The sequence below is a fragment of the Pleurodeles waltl genome, chromosome 4_1 (genome assembly GCF_031143425.1).
Source record: "Pleurodeles waltl isolate 20211129_DDA chromosome 4_1, aPleWal1.hap1.20221129, whole genome shotgun sequence".
Classification (NCBI taxonomy): domain Eukaryota; kingdom Metazoa; phylum Chordata; class Amphibia; order Caudata; family Salamandridae; genus Pleurodeles; species Pleurodeles waltl.
The window spans coordinates 74,015,216-74,041,605 of NC_090442.1; the positions used below are offsets into that span (position 1 = coordinate 74,015,216).

General features: G+C 45.3%; 1 protein-coding gene across 1 annotated transcript in view; it reads left to right on the forward strand.

Annotated features, from left to right (window-relative positions):
- IPO13 (importin 13) overlaps positions 1 to 26,390 on the forward strand; it is a 370,551-nt gene that overhangs the window by 322,959 nt on the left and 21,202 nt on the right. Inside the window, exon 16 of the mRNA XM_069227822.1 lies at positions 16,691 to 16,757. Coding sequence (XP_069083923.1) covers positions 16,691 to 16,757 — 67 coding nt within the window. The remainder of the gene's footprint in view (positions 1 to 16,690; positions 16,758 to 26,390) is intronic.

The following is a 26,390-nucleotide window of genomic DNA, read 5'->3' on the forward strand; positions in this document are numbered from 1 at the left end:
GAAAGAAAATTAAGGAGGACACCAGTACTTCTAAAGCTATGGGTGTCCTCCAAACAACAACTGCCCACAGCTCCTTTTGCCTCTCCCAGCATCACAGTGCATCCACACCTCCCACCACAGAGACTTCCACAACCCTCTCCAGACAAAGCATCAGACACACCGACGGAGCCCCTACAGGGGAGGCTATAAGGGGAATAAGGGTAGGGGAAAGGACACGTCCCCCAAAGGGGCTGCCCCTCCAAAACAGTGACACTCTTGTCCCCTCCCCAACCATTTAACACCTGTTGGGGCAAGGTTGCAGGGGTTTCTGCCCCACTAGGTACAAATCACTTCCGACCACTGGGTTCTAGACATCATACAGGAGAGGCATTTATTTTAACTCATGCAAACACCAGCAAACATTCACCCCCCACCCTCCCCATGCAAACACAGACTCTCCCCAGGCCACCAATGTCTGCAACAAAAGGAGCTGCACACACTACTTAAGGCCATAGAACCAGTACCACCACAACACTGTGGCAAGGGGGTGTACTCACTATACTTTCTAATCACCAAAAAAGACAGCTTCCTTGACCTCAGGCCCTGCAACAAGTACATCCGGTCTCAGCACTTTCACGTGGTGATATTCCAGGATGTCATCCCTCTTCTACAGCAAGGTGACTTCATGATCGCCCTCGATCTGAAGCATGCCTACTTCCCCATACCCATCCACCTTGTGCATCGAAGAAAACCGACGGTTCGTGGTGAGTTGCCAGCATTATCAGTTCAAAGTGCTGACCTTCGGGACCACCACAGGCCCAGGGGTGTTTACCAAGTGTCTGGCTGTGGTAACCGATCACCTCGAAGGAGCAGCATCCACGTCTTTCCTTATCTAGACAATCTGCTGATCAAGAGCACCACGCAGCATCAATGCCTAGCGCACACACAGACGCCATATCTTCTTCACAGCCTAGGCTTCACCATGAATGCAACAAAATCCCAACTACAACGCCTCAAAGTGAAACACTTCTATGGGCATTTCTTGGCACCCGAGCAGGGAAAGCTTATCCCAGCCCAGCAAGGGTGCAATCGTTCCAAACGCTGCTGCCTTTTTTATAGCCAGAAGGTCAGGTAACAGTCAGGACCGTTATATGCTTACTTGGCATGAAGGCATCCTGCATCACCATAGTTCCTCACGCCCCAGCTACACATGCTTCCGTTACAGCAGTGCCTATCGGCGTCTCAAGCAGAGGGTCATTGGGAGAATCTAGTGTTGATTTGAAGGCGCTCTCTGCAGTGGTGGAATGCAAACATTTTGTACCGACGGCCTTTTCTCGACCTTGTACCACAGGAGACCATTAGCCTGGACTCCTCGCTCACTGCCTGGTGGGCGCCCCATGCGACACCACAAGATTTAAGGGGTGGAGACACCTGCCCAGCTATACAGCTGACCCTCAGGGCATTTCTTTCCCATATCCAGCAGAAGGTAGCCTTGGTCTGAATGGACAATACAACTGCCATGTTTTACCTACAAAAGCAGGGGGCCACACACTCAGTCCAGCTGTCTGCTTTAGACCAGAGCATTTCGCGCTGGGCGAAACAGCACCGGGTACACCTGATCATTCAGTACATTCCCGGAATGGACAGCAACTTGGCAGACCTACTCAGCAGGACACATCAACAAGTCCACGAATGGGAACTCCATCCCCAAGCCCTACTCTAATACTTCCATCGTTGAGGATTCCCGCAGTTAGACCTTTTTGCCACCTCCGAAAATGCCCAAGCTTTGTCTCCAGACTCCCACAGTGCACTATGGATGAATTGGTCAGTTATATTTGCTTTTGTTTTTCAGCCTCTCCCACTCCTCACATTCGGAAACTGAGGAAGATATCCCTCACCCTCATCCTAGTAGCTCCAACCTGAGCACCTCAGCCCTGGTTCACTAACTCTGCCCGAACACTCCCTAGTCCCTCACGAGAAGCTCCCCAACTGGCTGGACCTTCTCTCTCAAAACTAAGGCACTCCCAGGCATCCCACCCCTAAGCAGCTCAATCTTGCGATTTGGCTCCTGAGGTCTTTGAATTTGGCAATTTTAACCTCCATGCAAAGCGCAGGACCACCCTGAATGAAGCACGCCGGGCACGACTAGAGCCTGCTATGCGGCCATTTGGAAACGGTTCATACACTACTGTCTGCCTCAGCATGTTGACCTTTTCACAGCCTCTGCGCAGGACATTGTTCGTTGCCTTCAACAGAGGTCGGAACATATAACATGGCGTTGATCCAGAGTGCCTCTTAGCGTTCCCTGCTGGACATCACCAACCTTTTAAATCTTTATCACGCTATGGTTGTGAATATCGCACATGGATCTACATAAACCATACAATCTGAGGAGGAACTATTAAGAGTTCCACAGCTGCTGTCTGGTGTGGAAAGAATAAAAATCTGATGTGTAGAAGTTGGGTTTCAGCAAACATTTGTGCATCACACATGTGAAGTGTCCAGATTTGTTTTCATCTTATTATAGTCTTTGTTTCCTCCACACTACAAAATTAGAAAACATTGCTTCATTTGTGGTTTCCTGTTTGTTTATTTTGAAATATTTGTACAGCTCATTTGTAGGAACTTACATTTTGTTTTGTTAGAAGAAAACATCATCCTACAGCATTTCCGTTCACACCAGCAAGATTGTCGCATAGTTCACTTTACAAAATCCTTACAATTTGCACATGCCAGTTTCCTTGTTAAAAGAATAAGCAGCAATTTGTCTGAAAGTTAGACAGTCATTTGTCATCTGTCCTTGAAAGCACAGCAAATGTGACAAGATAAAAACAAACTTTAAAGCCCTCTTAAATCACTTGTCAAGTGTTCATTCCAGGTTTGGTGAGAGCAGGCTCTGTTACTGTTTAATCTTAGTGCTCTGTTCTGCAGCTCTCGAGTCACAAGTAGGGCACGCTTAGCCTCCCTCTTGTATTGGGGAGCATGTGCTTCCCACTGCCTGTCACTCTCTTCTTCCTTCTGTGCACCCTTCTCGAATTGGGTCTTAATGTTGCCAAGGAGTTGGGCCCAGCTTCACTTTCACAGGCTGTATTTTCTAGATGCAAGGCCTTCTGATCTCTTTGCCACAGACTGGCAGACAGCTGGGCATGTGTGTTTGGTCTACTCTGGCCTGGCCTTGCAATGAAAACCTTCTTTCGGTGATCTGGGACTTTGACATTTTTTTCTGGTATTCTGGTGCAGTAAATTGCACTTTAGTTGGACAGCCAAGTTACACCCACTTTACACTTGACTCTCCCAGGTTTCAAGCACAGACAGCTGAGGATTAGTCCAGGACAGTTAGAGGTTTGCAATTTGTATGCTTCATGACAGAAAATGTTACATTTAATAAGCGTAATGCCTAGGCTAACCTATGTCCTTGAAGGAGGATAGGTCAAATAGGACTTTAAAAACTCAAAGCAGGATGGCCTTGCACCATTTATAATGTGACCCCAGGCCCAGTTAGTGCTACAGCTATAAGAGTAAATAGGTAACTTCGGACCCAGTGGCTGATGTCTGTTGCTCACGTTACAATTTGATTATTGCAACAAACACTTCTATCCCTATGCGAGAAAGTAGCCTCTTTCTAGCCCTGTTACCCCCACTTTTGGCCTGTTTGTGAGTATATGTCAGGGTGTTTTCGCTGTATCACTGGGATCCTGCTAGCCAGGGCCCCAGTGCTCATAGGTTTGTGCCCTGTATGTGTTCCCTGTGTGATGACTAACTGTCTCATTGAGGCTCTGCTAACCAGAACCTCAGTGGTTATGCTCTCTCTGCTTTCCAAATTTGTCACTAACAGGCTAGTGACTAAATTTACCAATTCACATTGGCATACTGGAACACCCATATAATTCCCTAGTATATGGTACTGAGGTACCCAGGGTATTGGGGTTCCAGGAGATCCCTATGGGCTGGAGCATTTCTTTTGCCACCCATAGGGAGCTCTGACAATTCTTACACAGGCCTGCCACTGCAGCCTGAGTGAAATAACGTCCACGTTGTTTCACAGCCATTTACCACTGCACTTAAGTAACTTATAAGTCACCTATATGTCTAACCTTCACCTGGTGAAGGTTGAGTGCAAAGTTACTTAGTGTGTGAGCACCATCGCACTAGCCAAGGTGCCCCCACATCGTTCAGGGCAAATTCCCCGGACTTTGTGAGTGCGGGGGCACCATTACACGCATGCACTATACATAGGTCACTACCTATGTATAGCGCCACAATGGTAACTCCGAACATGGCCATGTAACATGTCTAAGATCATGGAATTGTCATCCCAATACCATTCTGGTATTGGGGGTGACAATTCCATGATCCCCGGGTCTCTAGCACAGTACCCGGGTACTGCTAAACTGCCTTTCTGGGGTCTCCACTGCAGCTGCTGCTGCTGCCAACCCCTCAGACAGGTTTCTGCCCTCCTGCGGTCCAGGCAGCCCTGGCCCAGGAAGGCAGAACAAAGGACTTCCTCTGAGAGAGGGTGTAACACCCTCTCCCTTTGGAAATAAGTGTGAGGAATGGGGAGGAGTAGCCTCCCCCAGCCTCTGGAAATACTTTGATGGGCACAGATGGTGCCCATCTCTGCATAAGCAAGTATACACTGGTTCAGGGATCCCCCAGCCCTGCTCTGGTGTGAAACTGGACAAAGGAAAGGGGAGTGACCACTCCACTGACCTGCACCTCCCAGGGGAGGTGCCCAGAGCTCCTCTAGTGTGTCCCAGGCCTCTGCCATCTTGGAAACAGAGGTGTTGGGGGCACACTGGACTGCTCTGAGTGGCCAGTGCCAGCAGGTGACGTCAGAGGCTCCTTCTGATAGGCTCTTACCTCTCTTGGTAGCCAGTCCTCCTTCCTAGGTAGCCAAACCTCATTTTCTGGCTATTTAGGGTCTCTGCTTTGGGGAATTCTTTAGATAACGAATGCAAGAGCTCATCAGAGTTCCTCTGCATCTCCCTCTTCACCTTCTGCCAAAGGATCGACCGCTGACTGCTCAGGACGCCTGCAAAACCGCAACAAAGTAGCAAGACGACTACCAGGAACATTGTAGCGCCTCATCGTGCCGGCTTTCTCGACTGTTTCCAGGTGGTTCATGCTCTGGGGGTAGCCTGCCTTCACCCTGCACCAGAAGCTCCGAAGAAATCTCCCGTGGGTCGACGGAATCTTCCCCCTGCTAACGCAGGCACCAAAAGACTGCAACACTGGTCCTCTGGGTCCCCTCTCATCCTGACGAGTGTGGTCCCTGGAACTCAGCAACTCTGTCCAAGTAACTCCCACAGTCCAGTGACTCTTCAGTCCAAGTTTGGTGGAGGTAAGTCCTTGCCTCCCCACGCTAGACTGCATTGCTGGGTACCGCGTGATTTGCTGCTGCTCCGGCTCCTGTTCACTCTTCCTGGATTTCCTTCGTGCACAGCCAAGCCTGGGTCCCCAACACTCCTTCCTGCAGTGCACAACCTTCTGAGTTGTCTTCTGGCGTCGTGGGACTCCCTTTTGTGACTTCACGTGGACTCCGGTTCCCTCTTCTTCCAAGTGCCTGTAAGGGTACTTCTGTGGGTGCTGCCTGCTTCTGTGAGGGCTCACTGAGTTGCTGGGTGCCCCCTCTGTCTCTCTGTCTCCTCCTCCAAGTGGTGACATCCTGGTCCCTCCTGGGCCTCAGCAGCACCCAAAAACCTCTTCCCCGACCCTTGCAGCTAGCAAGGCTTGTTTGCGGTCCCTCTGCGTGGGAACACCTCTGCAAGCTTCATCGCGACGTGGGACATCCGTCTTCCAAAGGAGAAGTCCCTAGCTCTCTTCTTTCTTGCAGAACTCCAAGCTTCTTCCATCCGGTGGCAGCTTCCTTTCACCCTCAGCTGGCATTCCCTGGGCTCCTGCCCTCTCTCGACACTGTCGCGACTATTGGACTTGGTCCCCTTGTCCTACCGGTACTCAGGTCTGGAAATCCACAGTTGTTGCATTGCTGGTGTTTGTTCTTCCTACAGAATCACCCTATCACGACTTCTGTGCTCTCTGGGGGTAGTAGGTGCACTTTACACCTACCTTTCAGGGTCTTGGGGTGGGCTATTTTTCTAACCCTCACTGTTTTCTGTACCAGTACCAGCGACCCTCTACAAGCTCACATAGGTTTGTGGTCCATTTTGTGGTTCGCATTCCACTTTTGGAGTATATGGTGTGTGTTGCCCCTATACCTATGTGCTCCTATTGCAATCTATTGTAATTATACACTGCTTGCATTAGCTTTCTTGCTATTACTTACCTAATTTTGGTTTGTGTACATATATCTTGTGTATATAACTTATCCTCATACTGAGGGTATTCACTGAGATACCTTTGGCATATTGTCATAAAAATAAAGTACCTTTATTTTTAGTAACTCTGTGCATTGTGTTTTCTTATGATATTGTGCATATGACACCAGTGGTATAGTAGGAGCTTTACATGTCTCCTAGTTCAGCCTAAGCTGCTTTGCCATAGCTACCTTCTATCAGCCTAAGCTGCTAGAAACACCTCTTCTACACTAATAAGGGATAACTGGACCTGGCACAAGGTGTAAGTACCTCTGGTACCCACTACAAGCCAGGCCAGCCTCCTACACCCTAGTACATTTCTCTTAAAACCAAAGAGGGCTGTGCTTAAAATGATCAAATTATATCAGCATTGAAGTCCATCAGAGGGTAACAGTAAAACATTTTGGATTGTTCACATGGCGCTTATTGGTTGTTTAGCAAATTCTCTTTCAAAATTGTTTGTCTCTTACTAACTCACCTGAAGCCTATTGACGAAATTACCATTTAAATACAAGAGATGCTGTGGTCTGTCCTTTCATTTCAGACTGGCATATGACTATCTCACATTCTGTGAATCCTTATAAAATGTCCTCTTCACCGTGGCATTTGGATGATTGTGCTGTCTTTAGAGGCACCAGGTATCCCAATATCAGTGGGAAACTGTAGGATTAGGGTGCAATTCCAGTTTCAAAATAGATCATAAATGGAAGTGTCAGAGGGATGGTTCATGTGTTTCCACATCAGAGAGGCACTATGGTGAGTCCTTGGGTGAAGCCTGCAGGTCCCTCTTGCACAGGAGAGGTTCTAATTGTTCTTCCCAGCACTGGTGCTCGAACAATTTTACAATTTGGGGTGCTGCCATCAGTGTAACATCAGTGAATTTATAGGTATTCTGAAAGTCCAAGCAGCACACAAAGAACCAGTGTAGCAAATGAGCCATGCTTATTCTGCAGGCGAGTGATAAGAGTGGGGTACACACCTGGTGGTGCATTTTGGAGCACACTGTCACAAATATATTACTAAAACATAATGTGGTAGAACACTGTAATTCCCAGGCTTCACATTTCCCATTGAAATGACCACAAATTTGCAAAACAGTTTTACTGATAAAACTATGCAGCAAAAAAATCTGGGGAAACGGCCTTTCCTACGCTACCAGAGCAACGCGTAGCGTTGCCATGCTTGCCTGAACCACACAAATGCGCGGTTAAGGCACCATGCATATGCATGGTTCAGGCACACAGGAGGAGCAGCCGGGAGAGGAACGCGGCAGCCGGTTAAGTGGGGCTGGGGCGTGGGTGGATTTTTAAGGACAGTGAGGGGTAGGTTTTAGAGTTCAGAATGGGGGTGGGAGGATAGAGGTAGTTTTTAGGACAGGGTAGGTTTTAGGGCAGGGGGGTCGGGTATTTTGTAGGGCAGGGTAGGTTTTAGGTTTCAGGGCCGGGGGTCAGGGTAGCTTTTAGGACAGTGGGTAATTTTAGAACAGGGTAGGATTTAGGGTTTAGGGTGGAGGCTGGGGGGGGGTCAGGTTAGTTTTTAGGGCAGGGTAGGGGTGGGGGTGGGGGTCAGGTAGTTTTTAGGACAGGGTAGGTTTTAGGGTTTAGGGCGGGGGTCGGGGTAGTTTTTAGGACAGGGTAGGTTTCAGGGTTTAGAGCGGGGCATCCGAGTCAGGGTAGTTTTTAGGACAGGGTAGAATTTGGGGCGGGAGGGCGGGGAGTTTTTGGACAGGGTAGGTTTTACGGTGGGGGATCGGGGTAGTTTTTAGGATACGGTGAGGTAGTTGGGCAGGGGGGTGGGATAGATTTTAGGATGGGGCAGGGTAGGTTTTAGGGGTTAGGGCAGTGGGTTAGGGTAGGTTTTAGGACAGTTCAATGTAGTTTTTAGCACAGGGTAGGTTTTAGGGTTCAGGGCAGGGGTCAGGGTAGTTTTTAGGACAGGCTGGGGTAGGTTTTAGGGTTCAGGGGGAGGGGGTCCGGGTAGTTTTTAGGACAGGTTGGGGTTGTTTTTAGGACAGGGTAGGTTTTATGGTTTAGGACGGGGGGTTGGGTAGTTTTTACAACAGGGTGGGGTCGTTTTTAGGACAGGGTAGGTTTTAGGTTTCAGGGCCGGAGGTCAGGTTAGCTTTTAGGACATTGTGGGTAATTTTAGAACAGGGTAGGATTTAGGGTTTAGGGTGGAGGCTGGGGGTCAGGTTAGTTTTTTTGGGCAGGGTAGGGTTGAGGGGGGGTTCGGGTCAGGTTAGTTTTTAGGACAGGGTAGGTTTTAGGGTTTAGAGTGGGGCAGCTGGGTCGGGGTAGTTTTTAGAACAGGGTGGGGTCGTTTTTAGGACAGGGTAGGTTTCAAGGTTTAGGGCTGGGGGTTCAGGGTAGTTTTTAGGACAGGGTGGGATCGTTTTTAGGAAAGGGTAGTTTAGGGTGTAGGCAGGGCAGGGGGTCAGAGTAGTTTTTAGGAAAGGGCGGGGTAGGTTTTAGGAAAGGGTAGTTTAGAGTGTAGGCAGGGCAGGGGGTCAGAGTATTTTTTAGGACAGGGCGGGATAGGTTTTAGGGTTCAGGGCAGGGGGTTGGGGTAGATTTTAGGACATGGTAGGTTTTAGCGTTCAGGGCGGGGGTCGGGGTAGTTTTTAGGACAGGGTGAAGTTTAGGGTGGGAAGTAGGGGTAGTTTTTAGGATAGGGTACGTTTTAGGGTTTAGGGCGGGTTGGGGTAGTTAGGACAGGGTGGGGTACGTTTTTGGCTTTAGAGTGGGGGTCGGGGCAGTATTTAGGACAGTTTAGGGGTGGGGGTAGATTTTAGGACATTGTGGGGGTAGTTTTTAGGGTTCAGGACAGGGGGGTTGGGGTAGTTTTTAGGACAGGGTGGAGTAGTTTTTAGGAAAGGGTAGGTTTTAAGGTTTAGGGCGGGGGTCTGGGAGTTTTTAGGACAGAGTGGGGTAGTTTTTAGGACAGGGTAGGGTTTGGGTGGGGTAGTTTTAGGGATAGTTCTTAGGACAGGGTAAATTTTAGGGTTTAGGGCTGGGGGATCAGGGTTGTTTAGGACAGGGTGGGGGGGTTTAGGATGGGGTAGTTTTTAGGACAGGGTAAGTTTTAGGGTTTTGGGCTGGGGGTCGGGGTAGTTTTTAGGACAGGGTGGAGTAGTTTTTAGGAAAGGGTAGGTTTTAAGGTTTAGGGCGGGGGTCTGGGAGTTTTTAGGACAGAGTGGGGTAGTTTTTAGGACAGGGTAGGGTTTGGGGTGGGGTCGTTTTTGGGATAGTTCTTAGGACAGGGTAAATTTTAGGGTTTAGGGCTGGAGGATCAGGGTTGTTTAGGACAGGGTGGGGTAGTTTTGAGGACAGGGTGGGGTTTAGGATGGGGTAGTTTTTAGGACAGGGTAAATTTTAGGGTTTTGGGCTGGGGGTCGTGGTAGTTTTTAGGACAGGGTAAGTTTTAGGGTTTTGGGCGGAGGTTCGGGTAGTTTGTGGGGTCGGAGTAGTTTTTAGGATAGGGTGAGGTAATCTTTAGGACAGGATAAATTTTAGGCTTTTGGTCGGGGTCGTTTTTAGGACAGGGTGGGGTAGTTTTTAGGACGGGGTTAGGTTTAGGATTTTGGGCGGAGGTCGGGGTAGTTTTTAGGACAGGTTAAGTTTTAGGGTTTTGGGCGGGGGGTCTGGGTAGTTTTAGGACACGGAGGGGTAGTTTTTAGGACAGGTTAAGTTTTAGTGTTTTAGGCGGCGGGCCAGGGTAGTTTTTAGGACAGGGTGGGGGCAAGAGGGTCAGGGGGGTTGTATCGCACAACCATGCATGGCGTTACCACATATGCCTTTACTAAGCATACTTTTACAACAAAATTAGTTTTAAAGGCATGGGTGATAAAGACGCGGTCATGGTTCCGAGCGCGTTGTTAATCCATGCGTGGTTCTGGAACATTTGCGTATCACACATGTAAAGAGCCTGGATTTGTTTTCAATCTATTAAAATCTTTGTTTCCTCCACACTACACAATTAGAAAACATTGCTTCATTTGCGGTTTCCTAACTGTTTATTTTGAAATATTTGTACAGCTCATTTATAGGACCTTACATTTTGTTGTTAGAAGAAAACCACATCCTACAGCCTTTCCTTTCACACCAGCAAGATTGTCACATAGTTCACTTTACAAAATCCTTACAATTTGTAAATGCCGGTTTCCATTAATAGAATAAGCAGCAGTTTGTCTGAAAGTTAGTCATTTGTCATCTGTCTTGAAAGAACAGCAAATGTGACAAGATAAAAGCACATGTAAAGCCCTCTTTGATACTGGCTCACCCTTGGCACTCCATCATGGCTATTATCATGGTCCTGCCTCCAGCAGCCATTCTTCCCAGTATTCGTGTGCAATTGTTGTAGTAGCACACTCTTATAGTCAAGATGGTGTTTGTATGCCATACGCAGCTGGTGAAGATCTGTCGTGTCCCCATATATGAGATTAGAATTGTATCTTCTCACTGTAGGTCAGCCTAAATAAATATATATACTGAATAGTGCCTATTGGGCCTCCAGTGCCCTCATTCCAACACATCACAAGAGGCACAGATGCCCCGCACAACACTTTGCTAGACAGACCTCTATAAGGAATTTGTCTGATGGGGGATCGTATGTCCCAGAGAGCGGACATGAAGGCTTTCCTGCTGACTCGTCGATGGCTGGACCATAGCAGAGATGATAGCGGGGCACTAATGTGAAGTGCTACCTGTGGTTTGTAAAGGTGTACTACATTTGTCCACTTTACATGCCACTATCTCACGTATATTTTCCTTTTGTTTGTCTTTGTCTTAGTTGGCGGGAAACTCATGATTTGAGTACTGAGTTGCTCGACATTAACTGTCCTACTCGAGTACTCGGAACAGTGATCAAATTAGGGGCTAGTGAAATGTTGGCTGTTGCAGTTATATTAAAGTACAAGCATTTTTCTTGTGAAATGCAAACTGGAAAGCTTGGCTGAAAAGTACCCTAGAGTATCTTGCAGTTGGTGAATGTATTATTAACCTCTTGTATGGGACTTAGGCGTGTTGTGATCCAAGAGTGTCTTGTATTTGTATATATGTAATTTTAATCGATATAGCATAAACTTTGGTATTACGCAAGATAATGCTTTACAGCATAGGAGATCAAGTTACGGAGTGAATGGATACAGTTGCCAGAGGGCTGCGGTGATGCGCCTTGGATACAATATGATCCAGCGATATGCGGCTCTGGGGTTACTCACTGGTGAGATGCTGCATGCACAGAAGTACCTTCAGTGCTTTTTTTGGAGTGGAGGGTCGATGGAGCCAGACTGTTTTTATTTAGATGGTGTTTGATACTCTGCTGGCATAGCAGGAGAATAAGTGAGTTCTTGCATTTTAATTGTTGCATGTCTTGAACCCGTTGAGTGTTGATTTTGTTGGTTTATCAAAGGCCAGCAGATGTCTAAATCTGTCAAAGCAAATACTATTGATGACAGCTTTGTATTTGATTTGATGAAGTCACGCGTGAAGATGACACCAATGTGGAGAGGTGGGAACCTGTGGGGATCTTGGAGCTTAAACGTTACTCTGTCAAATTTTCGTAGTCCTTTGAGGAGGTGAGCTATTGCATGGTTGATGCTTTTCGGGGGTGGAGGTGTGCATCTGTTATTCCAGCAAGGAGAATGTTGTCTCCATCAACAGTGAGTTAGGACTGTGGCTCGTGCAGCCATTCTGAATTCAGTTCCTTGAAGAAAAGATTTCACTCTGCAAAGTGTTGAAAGTGAATGCCGTGCAATCTTGATTTTGACTGAAGTATGTGTTATGAAGCTGAAGTTTTTGTCAAAATGGGCACAAAGGGATTTGTTAGCTACTGATAAGCTGAGGGGTGAAACCTTCAGATTCACCTTGACCAGCCATCTTTTGACCAGATATTTACTGCCATAAGGGCAAACTTTGTTGTGTTTGGATTCAGTTTCAGTTACAAGTTTGACATCCAGGCTGGGATTGATGCTAGGCAGGCCTTCAGTTGGATGACTTCATGTGGTCCTTGGTATGGCTAGGGTTTATCCTTCACATTTGGGGATGAATATGTCCAGATCTATGAATGGGACTCCAAGACATTCCTTATACAGGTTGGAAATGACTGCTGAGAGGATAGATCCTTTAAGAGTGCATATGTTATTGTGGTGTGTTCCTGTCTGTTCAGTCCAACTTGAGCTCCGTTCTTCATATACAAATCACACCATAGCAGCACAATGCCTTTGAGCATGTTCTGTTTTATGGGATGTTCAGTAGTGTTGGGGTGAACTCTGTTAAATGCTGCAGAGAGGACAAGTAAGAAGAGAAGAAATAAGTCACTGTTATCTGTTTTCTGCCACTTCATTGGTTGTGATGTTTCTATGTTGTTTTAGGATCTACAATGAGGCTGGTAGGTCTATGGAAGCAGTCTTGCCCGTCATCACTGGACGGATATCTAGTGGTGATGTATCGACTAGCATGTCAAGAAAGTGGCGGCTACCTGTTTCGCCCTGCTCCTGGGATTAAGAAAAATTCTACCAATGTTACCATGACAAGCTAAGTCGCCGATTGTGAGAAGTGTGATTCTTAGCAGGCTTGACTACTGCAACACACTGTTACTCCGTGTGCCTGAATTTTTACTAAAACGTTTGCAGCGAGTTCAAGTCTGCATAAAGCTACCTTTGACTTGGCTAAGAAGATCATCTGCCTCCAGTGCCCTGAGGGAACTGCACTGGCTCCCAGTTAGGAAAAGGATAACCTTAAAATACCTGTGGATTGTTTTTAAAATACTCCAGGGCACAGGACCTATACCCTTACAAAAAAGACTCACAAGCTATGTCCGTGGAAGATGCCATTGGTCGGCATTGGCTAATTTAATCTGTGTTCCTAAATTTTGCAAGAAAAGCCAGGGTGGTCGGGCTTTTATGATCAGGGCAGCCCAACTTTAGAATAAGCTTCCGGCCAGCTCAAGGGCCTCCACTGACTGACTTCAGTTTAGGAAGAGCCTCAAAACTTGGCTCTTCCCAGCCTTCCTTTAGGTTTTCTCCTGTCCCTGCTCCTTGCGTTACAACATGGAAGCAGTAAATATGTGGCCTTAGTCAAGCTCCTCAGCGCCAGGATACCTATTAGGTGGCCGTTCACTTTATAAAAGTTTTAAATAAATACATTAATATCCTCTACATGTGTACAGCATGCAAGTAACTCCTCTTTCCTTCCCCTCTCTATATGTGCCATTATGGGATTACAGTGCCAGTGATGGAAGGGTAAACAGCACCAGAATTAGGCCAGTACTAGACTGCTGATCTTTATTTATATTGTATTCGTAAGGTGCGCGTGTTGGGCACCCATACGCATGCTGGAGTACTGTGGGAGTCGTCGTGGAACCCCACCTACTCCCAAGAGAGGGCCAATGAGGCCTCTTCCAAAGTGTTTTACCACTGTGCCCTCCCTCAGTCAGTGGTGAATGGCACAAGCATAGAGTCGGTTTGCCTATAGTCTGATAGGTCAGCGTGAGGGCTGTTTTTTGTGGCTGTTTGTGGGCCTGTTTTATGGTTTGCTATGCTGGTTTTTACTGTTGATATCCCTGATATTAAAGCAAGCATTGCCAGTGACAAGCTCAAATCCATGTAGTCTTCCACTCCTTGCAAAACACTTATGCAGGACATCTTAAAAAGTTCAAAACTGCCCCAACCCCAATTTGTAAACTTGTGTCACTTTTTTTAATAGCTATTTAATTCACTAATGTGGGCCACTTTTATTTGGGTGCTCTGGCCTATTTTCCACCCCAGTCCCACCCTGCCCAAGCACTCAGTTGTCCCCACTGTAGAGGAGTGTAAATGGTACAAGTCATCTCCACGCTGGTGTAACGCTTGGTGGGAAGAGGACTAGGCAGGTGATCTTTCGTCTCATCTGGGGCGAGCTCTGCATGGTTTGTTACCAGAATTTATAGAGACCACTGATGCCGTTAGCCTACCTTCTATGTCTTATTTCCAGGTTAGAAGGCTTCTTTGCATATTGGTGTATGAAACATCGTATGATCATGTGGTTTACGAATTGTACTATGGTTCATCCTTAAGATGTATGACTGTTTGATGTGGAGATGGGGCATTGATTTCCATTGGGGGATGTCCATAAGCATTCATCTTTGATGATGGAGTAGCAGTGCCTTATTGGTTTATCAGCAGGTGTATGACTTTAGCCTGGTAGTGGTATGGCTGGATTGGCTTGCCAATTGCATTGGAGATGCGTATGTCGGTGGCATATGAATTGCTTGGAGATACGAGGTAGTTTGTAAATGTGGTGTGATTTGCTTTCTTTTGGGTGTGTGTATGTGAGTTTGCGTCTACTATGTTCTTTTGTTAGCACGCATCACATAGAAGATTGTACAGTTGGAGGGGTGATGTGATGGGCAACTGTAAATATCTATATGGCGGTGTGTGTTTGTGTATGTAAGATCTCCTGTGTGATTCAATTAAGTTAGTATTGCCCTTAATGAGTTAATTTGTGTATCTGTTGGCTCCAGCTTTGGCAAGGACATGATAGTCATTTATTTGTGTTATCCTGTTTTAATATGTGGCATATTTTGGTGGGGGAGTAGCTGGGATTTGTTTACTGTGTCATGTCTGGTCTCATGTGTTCCGAGTTTAGTAATCTACTGTGTGGGGGCGACTGCATGACTTGCATTAATTAGGAGAGAGCGTTTCCACTTGCCTTGTTGAGCATTGACTAGGACCCAGCTACTGGTTACCATCCCTTTCATATGAGTGAAGAGCAGATGAGCATCGTCTTAACTGCTAGGGTTTGTTGTCATTCTATTGCTGCTGCTGCATAGAAAGCATTTTGGCCTCTGCACGACTCCAGTCTAAATGTGGCCTTGGCTTCCTAGAGGAAACTGCCCTGCAGTGGGACAGGCGTGGCACTCGGGTGGCTCGGACCTATAAGTGCGGTAACCACTGCCGCGGTGCTGGTGTGGTACCAGGTAGTTTACAGTAGAAAAGCTGTCTGCGAAGAGTTGTCCTAAAGTGACCACAGGGATAGCGTGAGCGCTAACTGGACTTTACAATGGTGAGTTTGGAGGCGGCCAAGAGCTGTGCAAAGCTGAATACAACCTGGCACGCCAGCCGAGACTCCTGCAGTTACGTGGGAACAATAGAGAATACGTGTCATGGAAGACACTCAGTGGTGAACACTAGAAGCATGCAAGTCCCACCATCTCTTGTAGAGGAGTATGGCAATGTTTCTACATTTATTATCTCAATGTTGGATGCCCCTTCCTACAATCCGAGTGAATAGAGACCTTGAAGTGCTGCTACGTGGTTCCAGTACTTCATGGTAGAGTGTGACTGCCCCTGTGCATTTTTAAACGAAACCTTTAGTACTGTAACGTATTGGAGTCTGGGTGTTTCCTTGCATTAAGATATCAGTTTTGGTGATCTACGTCAGATGCCACCCAGAACTGATAGACAGGTGCCCAACAAGATTCATTGCTCCGAGGAGCTGGAGTCCTCATCTCAGCTCACTGACGTCTGCGCCTACATCCCATGAAAACCAGGCGCTATCAACAGAGTCCTGCAGACATCTGAACACGTTTCTCCCAGATTTTTGTTAGATTGTTATGCACAGTTAGCCACCGCGAGTTATGGAGAAACCAGGACCCCTCCTGGTATCAAGATTTGAGTGTGAGCTGGAAGAAAAAAGAGATCCGAGCTATGGCTCACAGATGTTCGGTGGTGCAGAGGTGTAGCGACATGCAACAACCCCACGAGGACGAAGAACCTCGAAGGGAGACTGAAGAGAGCTAGAATTCTACGAACAAGCTGTGTTGTTGAATGTGACAGCCTATGGTGTAGGTTGTGGCACAAATACATGAAAGCATTTTAACAGTGGTGCTGAAAGAGGTATATTCCATCATTTGATAATGGCAGAGGACAGCTGGAGACAAAGAGTTCTCTGACAGTTTTTTAAGTAGAATGTTAATCCTGATGGATTGACCTTGGTGGGGTGATTGTTGTGTCCTATTTCTGCATCCTACGCGAGCCGTGCCTTTGGGAGAACTTTTGGCTTCCTTTGTTGTTGAAAGTTTTTTTAGCTCGTTTCATCCTTTGCTAAACAGACAGATGAGTTTATCTTGCAGCAGTGAGACGTGCTCAGTTGTAAATATTTATGTAAACAGTATACTCACGTCTGAATTTTTTTTTTTAAAGGTTTTAGGTTGATTTAAAACTTAGGAATAGTGCTTAAGCTGAGGTTTTCATTACTGTTTAGTGGTAGATGTGCTTTGGGGGACAGGTCCGTGTTGACCTGGACCACAGGTAAGTTTTTGAGAGAGGATGTTAGGAGAAAGCTGGGAAGCCTGGTGGCTGCTCCAAGATTCTGTAAGGTCCAACTTGCCTTTATTTACCTTGTTTGTGTACTTTGCAGGCCCTCAAAAGGAAGCCCGACTTGTTTCTGTCTAACAGTCTGGACATCAAGGGTGTCTTTCAATGTGGTGAGTATATGGCAACAAGTGTATTAGTAAGATTAAATTAAACTGTTTATGACAACTGTGTTTGGGTTGATTAACAGAACCCTCTCTCGATATAAAGTGTTACAGATGCCTCAGTGTACATAGGCAACAATGGATTCGGTGAAATCGTTGAGTTGAGCTGCAATGCTACTCAGTAGTCAATTAAAACACTCAGGTGACTACAATGTTACCCCATTAAAGTCATTGTGGCCGTTGAGTTGCCCTTGAATGTGGCCATATTAAAGTCAAAGGTGCCCTGAGTTGACCTGTTGTATGACTCGGAAGAACCTCTCTGTGCCAAGCTTCATGAAATGTTTCTTCTTCCTCCTCTGGGTTTCGTGGCATTGGAAAGATCCTCAGTATTAGCCTCTCACCATCTTCTCTGATGTGACATTTCCTTACTGCTGGATATCTCAACTTGCCAACACATTTCTAGAAATGTATGTGTCTCTGTATATGTTTAAGATTGGTACTCCCTGTAACAATGTCTCTCAGACTGGCCGTAGTGACAGATTACGCTGCACACTACAGCCTGTTTAGTATATGACTCTGGAAAAGAAGGCATTGAGCAGCCTCCATTCCACTTAAAATGTTAACATGCAGGATCGGGTCAGAGCAGATCTAGAGCCTAGGCAGATAGAAATTAGCAGATCTAGAACCTGGGCAGATACAAATTAGCAGATCTAAATTAGCAGATCTAGAACCTGGGCAGATACAAATTAGCAGATCTAGAACCTAGGCAGATACAAATTAGCAGATCTAAATTAGCAGATCTAGTACCTAGGCAGATCTAAATTAGCAGATCTAGAACCTAGGCAGATACAAATGAGCAGATCTAGAGCCTAGGCAGATACAAATGAGCAGATCTAGAGCCTAGGCAGATACAAATGAGCAGATCTAGAGCCTAGGCAGATACAAATTAGCAGATCTAGAACCTAGGCAGATACAAATTAGCAGATCTAGAACCTAGGCAGATACAAATTAGCAGATCTAGAACCTAGGCAGATCTAAATTAGCAGATCTAGAACCTAGGCAGATACAAATGAGCAGATCTAGAACCTAGGCAGATACAAATTAGCAACAAACAGAGCAAGAAAAGGAGAAGGGCTCGGGGAAGGAAAATGCAATCCCCAGATGTCCATATCCTGAAAGGCCAACTTTGCTTATTTAGTTTTATTTTGCAGATTTGCATAAAGCCTTCGAAACTGAAAGAAGCACGTATGAAAAAGAGCAGAAATGCAACTTGAACAAAGATTATGATCCCTTAAACCTAGCATGGAAGATATTTCGAATTAACTTTTACAAACGTCCATTGCGCTGTAGCCATACAGTTGTTATAAAGCCTGATCTCAGTTTACAATGTACTTAAGTAAATAGTCCTTTGAGGATCACATGCAAAGTAGACAAGTCAAAAGTATGGTCTGGGACACTTTACAGTTTCTTACATTCTACATCAAAGCGCTATAAAAATCTGCAGATGGCATAACCAATATCATTACTGTGACCTTCGATGATTAAAAATGCAAGTCTTTGCTAATAAGTGTAATCATTATGCTGTAAGTTTAGCCAGCCCAAGTGCGGACAGTGGAGCAAATAGCCTGATCAATATTTTGTGAACCAAAGAATCCTCAAGATGTACTTGCCCATTGTTTCCTGTTGTTGGAATACAATTTAACAAAGTCATTTTATAGATTTATTTTGCTCAATCAGTAGTGTTTTAACTGATGCTTAGTAAGTGTACAAGGCACATTTTAAGACCTACCTTTGAGCGTGTAATACTAATACAGTCTTTCAAACCTTTCCTCAACGGCAAATGGTTTTCATTTTCCTGCTGAGCTCACCACAGCAAACTAACAGGCGTTTGGGAAATAAAAGGATAATCTGTCTCAACCAAGCCAAGTTCTGAAAGGAAGATGAGAATCGAGGTTGAGAGTTGACCTGCTAATTAGATCCTCAAATCCTTAACTTTTGAGTTATTAAAGTTTTTTAGTTTTTTAAAGCTCCCTCACCATGCCTCTACACGTGCTAGTAGCCAAAACTTTCATCCTCAAATGTTTCCTACTCCAGGAGTTAGTTCTCAAACAACTTGACATCTCAACAGTTATCAACTTTATGAGCACGGTAGCCCAGAGTGTTTGAAAACAGGAACTATAGTGTGTTACTCGGGCGCCATTGCTGCCTGTATTCCTCATCATCAGCGGGTTTCTGAAAGGGTTTGCGAATACCTGCGACCCCCTCCATTTGTAGGGCCATCTTCTTATCGAAATTTAGTTTTAACGTTTATTTCTCGAAGCCTTTGCATTCTTGTTGCATGAGACATCGTTTACTGAACACTATAATCCTAGTGGTAACTGCATCAGCAGAATTACAGGTTAAGTGTCTGTATCCCACTGAATTCACGGTTGACAGAGTAAGTTAGTGGGCGTTATTTCCCCGCCACATCACTGAAATGTAAAAGTGAGATTTTATAGATTGCATGATGAAATAGCTTCCATTTTTAAACATTTAAGGACGCAGGGGAGGATGAACTGGTGTTTGTGGGCTATACAGGGGCAAAGCTGTCAGAAATCAAAATTGAGATGGGTTACTTTCTCCATACGTGTGTTAAAAGGTGTCTAGTGGAGATAGCTCACTCAGCTGGATGAGAAACTGCATCCTCAGCCCCTTGTAGGGACGTACCAGTGAGTGCAGTCTGTCCGGCTGGTACTTGGATCTCAATTCACTTTCACAAAATATCAGTATTTTGACTTATACAATGTCACAGTCCGGCAAAGAATATGGGAAACAGCCTTTATCACGAAGGCTTAAGAATGAGAAGCCTCTACAACAAAGCCTTTACAACGAAAGGCTTTTAAAACAATTTTATTTTACAATGATTATGCATTTACAACAGATACCTTTTACAACGAAAATCGTGGGAAAAGTAAGTTTATTGCAGATAAGTAAACAGCTTTTAAATATATTTATGTGCCCCATAGCACATTCCACCAGACCAGGGTTCTGCATCGGATCTATTGCATCAAGTGGAATTTACTGCTCCTACCCATAGGTCAATAAGAGAGGCACAACGTCTCATAGAGGATGATCACTGCTACTTTGGGGACTCTGACCCACTTGAGGACCCCTTTCCAGACTTGGATGATGGTGACGGACAGTACGTCACTGTAGACACAGACTTCACTGCACTTAGAGATGCAAGTAGCCTTTACAAGTCACCCGAGATGGAACTATACTGACCGACTGGCCTTCTACATCAGAGGATAACTCTTACCACACAGTTATGAAAACAGCAGTGGAGATTCTTGATCTCCAGCTCTCATCCACAGAAGCCAAAGCTAACTGAGGTGTTACATCGTACAGCTCACACTGCAGAGTCCTTACTGCCCCTTAATGAAGCCCTGACTGAGCCCATTCTGGCGGTGTGGGAGAAGCCCATATCTTCTCCCTCCATCATTAGGGTGGTGGCCCGAAGATACAGGCTGGCTCCCGGCGGGCGAGCCTTCTTATCAGCACTCCCATCTCCAGAAAGCCTTGTTCAAGCTTCCTGCTCCTCCAAACTCTCTCCAGGGGCTTTTTCAACTACACCCCCAGGCAGATTGTCTAAGCAAATAGAACAGTTCACCAAGAAACCCTTTTTGGCTGGGAGCATTGCTCTGAAATCCCTCAACGTGACATGCCTGTGGAGCATTGTACAAATCCCTCAACGTGACATGCCTAATGGGGCATTATACCAATCCTATCTGGGACATGGCACAGTTAGTCATCTCAAACTTTTCAGAGCGCCTCCAACCTCTCGTCACAGAGCTTGTGAAAGATAGCCAGACAGCTGCAAAACAAGTGATCCAGTCAGGTCTCAACATTGCGAAGTCTGAGGCACAAGCCATGGGCACGTCCATATCCTTTCATTGCCATGCTTGGCTAAGGAACTCAGGACTTTCTCAGAATGTGAAAACACTTTGATGGATCTCCCATCCAAAGATAGTGTCATTTAGGGACAAAAGTGAATTAGACTGTCGAGGATTCAAGTTGAGTAAGGCCACCGCAAGACCAGGTCGTGTGGCCTACAAACCTAACAGTGGGACTATGTGCAATATTGAAAATAAGTATTTTCAAGGGGATTCTCCTTTTGAGGCAGACAGCCTTACCTTTCCCTCCCCTCTACTCCTCATCCTCTTCCACAGGAAACACAGGGAACCAGCCCGAGTACTCTCTTGTCGGAACACAGGGTGCCGGTTGGAGGACCGGTATCCTCCTTTCCACAGGCCTGGAGGCCCATAAGTTCAGACCAGTGGGTCTTGCAGATTTTGGAAAGAGGGTATGGCCTACCCTTGTAGCATTCTCCACCCTTTCCCATGCTACTCCTGCCTCTCCAGTTAGACCCCTTCCTATTCTTCAGCAGCATGTAGAGATCTTAATACCAAAAGAGGCAGTGGAGCTGGCACCAGAGCGGGGACCAAGACCAGGGATGATATTCCAGGTAGTTCCTGGTTCCACCAGGTCTCCGCCCGATCTTAGATCTTAGGGTTTTGAACTGGTTCCTGTGAAAAGAGAGGTTCAAAATGCTGTCCCTGGCAGTGGTGTTGCACGTGCTGGAAGCTAAATACTGGATGGGTATCTGTCTACCAGGAGCATGCAGGGTTTTCATTTACCTATTCTCCAGTCACAAAGAAACTATCTACACTACTCTGCTGAACCAGCATATAACCTTCTTTTTGTTGTAATTTCAGCTCCACATGTCTTCACCAAGGTGATGGCAGTGGTTGCTGCCCGTCGCAGATGCTCAGGAATCCTGGTGTTTCATTACTTGGACAACTGGCTTCTCAAAGCTGAGTTCCCAGAGATGGTGTTGTGCCACCTGAAAGTCACAACATCTCTACTGTATGTCAGACTTTGCGATCAACAAGCCAAAATCTCACCTGGAGCCCTTGCAGCTTATCCTGTTTAAAGGGGCAGTACTGGACACTATGAAGAACCAAGCCTCTACCCCTCCTCAGAGGGTGCAGGATATTCAGGTGATGATTCAGATGTTTTGTTTCAGGACTGAGCTGAAGTCCCAGTCCTTATGGTCTTGTCAGCCAGTTCCCTTGCATTCTTCAAGTCATGCATGCATGCATACTTGCACATGCGGGGGCCCTCCAGTAGTGTCTCTGCAGGCAGTGGTCCCAACATGGCGCGGATCAATGGCTTTCTGGAAACGATCTCGAGGGTCATGGCAGCAGGTTTGATGTGGTGGAGTGTGGAAGACAACCTTGTCTGGGGGATACCGTTCCCAGTGGCTGCAGTGATAACAAATGCTTTCGTTGTAGGGTGAGCAGCTCATTGGGAGGACCTGGAGATCAGTGGCCTTCAGTCTCTTGAGGAGCAGATGATTTATATCAGTCTGCAGGAGCTACAGGCGATTCATTTGGCACTCAGACTTCCTGCCACCCCTTTACAGCAAGTCCACCCAGATCTTGATGAACAGAATGAAAATATTTGTGTTCAGTTTTTCAAAGGGGCCCTTTGTGTGATCTTATGTTAATTGTTCCCATTAAGCACATTACCACGTAACATGTCTTGGTGATGTAGGAAGAAGAAAAACAATGAGTACTGCTTTCAGCTCTGGATAAATTCCTCACTGAGAGGGAAACATGAGGACACGTGTCTTGAAGGCTTAACGTGGCTGGAAATATCTCTGAAATTGCAAAGTAGGAGGTGCTTGCATTCAGTGCAGCCTATTGGTCTCTTGCCTGAACTCATGTAGACTATGTTTGGAGTCTTTAGAGGAGTTGGTGTGCATAGATTAGTGGTAATTTTATTTCAGAGTCCTAAAAGAAGTGCCTGTATGGCAGTCGCCATTAAACCAATTTTATACCTACACTGGGCCAATGCACTAAGGTCTGGACAGGAGGTTGGTGGTCATTTTGATCCAAACAGCATAATAAGAGTGAGCAGCGTTTTGCGCGTGAGCCCAAGATACACACTTTTGCCACTGTCTGTTGGTGAGTGGATGAAAGACTTGGTGAGAGAAAGAGAACTGTAGCAGAATCCTTTTAGCACCTTCATTTCACAGGAACACCTATTTGAGATTGTGCTACTATGGGTTTCAATTGGACAATTAAATAACTTAGAGTCAAAATGTTCCTTTCTGATGCAGAACACAGCTTGTCGGGAAAGAATGATGATATGGAATTTGTCTGTAAAAAGACATAAGCAGTACAATGATATCGACTCCATCCTTAGTGTCAAGGGAGGATTTGTTCTTTCTATTTTAGCAATAATGTCAGGGCTCCCACTGTCGGAACTTCTAACACTTTTCTATTAGCATGAACAATCAATATGCTGTTCCCAGTGCAAATCTGATTTGATTTGTTTAATAATTTTGTATAAAGCTCTTTTTGGACCAATGTAAGACTTATTTAATGTTCACAACAGAAAGGTGTGACTAGGTCGTTTGTGGTCGCCGAGGGCAGGACATGGAAGCAATAAATCTCTTTGCCTCAATGACCATCTTCACTTTATTCTGAAAACAAGTTGACATACTTGCATATTGAGTGACAACTACCTAAATAGCGTTTGGCGAGGTAATTGCACCACTGGACAAAGCTAGTGCAAAAGCTATTTAATCTGTAGAGGTAAGATTTTTGGGGAGATTTTTCCATCACTTTTAATTACTACCGAGCTCTTGGACAAAGGCATTCCTGTGCTGGGCGTTGTACTTGACTCCATGTTAACTTACATTGTTTAACATGAGTATTTGCAGTTCTGATGCCTTGTGAACTGTGTGGGTCTCCCTGGTGTTTCAAAGGTATTTACTTGAGTGGGACTACACCATATGCAGTTTTTTTATTGAACAAATGTTAATCCAAAACCCATTCATGGTAAGGTTCTTAAGCCAGAAGAGACTTTTGAATATGTATGTCCAATTATTCGCAGGCCTACCAAGAGCAGGTGGTGGCAAGCGGAGCTGTTGCATGTATTCTTTTACCTTTGCAGATAGAGAAAAGGAGTGAGAACATGCAAACATTAGCTTCACACTTCAGCCCTGTAAACTCGAAGTAAAGGACGAATCACCTCATTGCTGACTTAACTCTCAGCCATTCAGTGGTGTATCCATCAATTGATACAGTACAGAGAAGGCTTCTCGTCTTGCTCTTGTGTAATTGTATTTATATAGCGATTACTACTGCTGACGAGGCGCTGACGCACCTTTTGGCAAGTAACACGCTACTCTGGAACCCAGAAAGTAGAAGTGGTGGATTGGTGTAGGGAAATATGAGTTAATTTGAGCAGTGGACATGTGAGTCTGTTAATTGGATTGAATAGGATAATGTAGGTATTGAAGAGGGGAAGTGTCTAGAAAGTGTTATTTGGGAGATCATAGTAGTAAGATGAGGTTTTGGATGAGTAAAAGGTGAGACTGAGGAGGGGAGAGTGTATAGAAATGGATTAGGGAGATCATAGTAGACAAAAGGTTTGGGGTGATTCAAATAAGGGATACATGAGGGAAGAATTTAGAAAGAGTTGTTTGGGAGATCACAGTAGTAAAATGAGGTTTGGGGTGAGTCGAGGAAGGAAGAGTCTAGAAAGGACTATTTTGGAGATCATAGTTGTAGAAAGAGGTTTGGAATGAGTCAGAGTGGAGGTGGAGGCTATATTGCGAGAGGTATAGGGTGAGACATAGAGTAGTGCATTGTAAAGAGTCGAAAGGATTTTGTTTTCTCCTATCATAGGAGTGACGTAATATATAAATAAATAAGTCCATAGAAAGGGTATACATGTATAAGGACGATACTACTGCTCTCTGTGGCACTTTTAGTCATTTGTTGTTTTTGTACATAAGCAGAGCAGCCAGACGGTAGCTACAGAACCTTGTGGTGTGGACGGGGTAAGGAACGGGGGCACAGCGAGGCTTTCTGAAGACCTTCTGAAGGTAGACTGGCAAAGGCGGGCAGTTCCAGAGGCTTAACCCTTGACATCTTTTTTCAACCCGATCACATCTTCATGAGAGCCGCATATGGTTGTTCTTCTGTAAGGCTGAATGATGCCGGATTGTGGCACCATAGAAAAATGTGTAAAGTATCCATTCCGCTGCCGAACCACAGAGCCACACGCAAAGGAGGAGCAAAACAAGCAGTGACGTTTGAGTATGGATCCCCCTCCACACATTTTATGTTCAGAGTGACACAGCACAGAAAAAGATGGAAGCAGAAGAAACAAAATTAAAGCTGATCCATTAGATAATCCGTTGGTCCATAATTTTATATACACGAATATTCTTAATATGCTGCCCTGTCCAGTTGCTCCTGAGATCGACTTTGGAAGTCGACAACCTCTCTTTATGACCACTATCTACTTTATTTACTGCTGCAGCATTATCACTCACTCCATCAACACATCTATGGAATTTCAACAAACATCTCATTGCCTAGATGTTCCACATAACTCATTTGTGTCAGTACCAACTTGCTTTCCTAATGTATCTCATTCCCTGCTTAACTGGTTTTAATGTTCTAAACACACAACTGAGCATACCCTCTCTTTCCCCAACCCATCTCGCGTCTAAATAGGACACAACTGTTGGTTCCGAATGCAGCTCCGGAATGTGGGTGCAGGGAAAACTGTAAAATGGGGAGTGTTAGGGTACAACCACAATGATAATCTTACAAAGGCAATTAGAGGCCACAATCCAATGAAAACATTCAACAAACATTCTGTTCAGTCTTTTGGCTAGAGGATGATTCAATAATATTCTCCTATTTTTAATTCTTCATTCTATCAAGAATTGTTCCATTTATATAGTTGTGAACAGGGCTTCATTGTCTGGCACTAGTTCAGAAAGAAAATGCTTCTATGGGGAAAACATCTGTCAAAAAAATCTGTTACACCTTGTATGTCTGGTTCCCAAACAAACTTTAGCTTCACCCATTTGGTGAAATGGTTCATAAGAACAATTGCGTACTTCATCTGCATAAGAAGAACACATGCAAAGGATTTTTTTTAAATCAATTGCTTGTTGAAAAAACAAGATTGTAAATTCTGTACTTCAGTTCATCTTAGTGGTTGGGGGGGAGTGGGGGTGTAATCATAAAGTATTAGTTGCTTAAGCCAGTTTTCAAATCAACATTGCCAGCCCATCAAGGCAACCAGTATATCTCAGAGACTTCTCTCTCCATCAGCCTATATCCCAAATGACCAGTTCAGACTTGGTGCTCTTATTTCTGTTTTACAGTTTTGGGAGCACAGATGTCTCTGAAAACAACCCCTCTTTCATAATACATTTTTAAATAAGGTTGCAAACCTTTTTCTACAGATATGTTTTCTTTTGATTTAGCACTTTGGTGAAACCCTTGGCTGTTGGTGAGCCCGGGTTTCTGTTTACATTGGTTAGGAGTGAATGTTTTTGAAGGTTCTAGGAGCCCTACAGCACTTACATGGCTGGTTCGATATTTTCCAATGTTCACAAATTCTAACACATTTTGACTGCCTTATTTTGAAACCTTTGTAATTCTATTATGAGTTTTTTGGGTGCCCGGCATAGACAATTTTGTTAATCTAGAGGTGCCTTTTACCAGCGCTTGGGTTAACTCTGCTAGTATTGTAGCTGCTAAGTGATGTCAGATTGAGAGGAGCAAT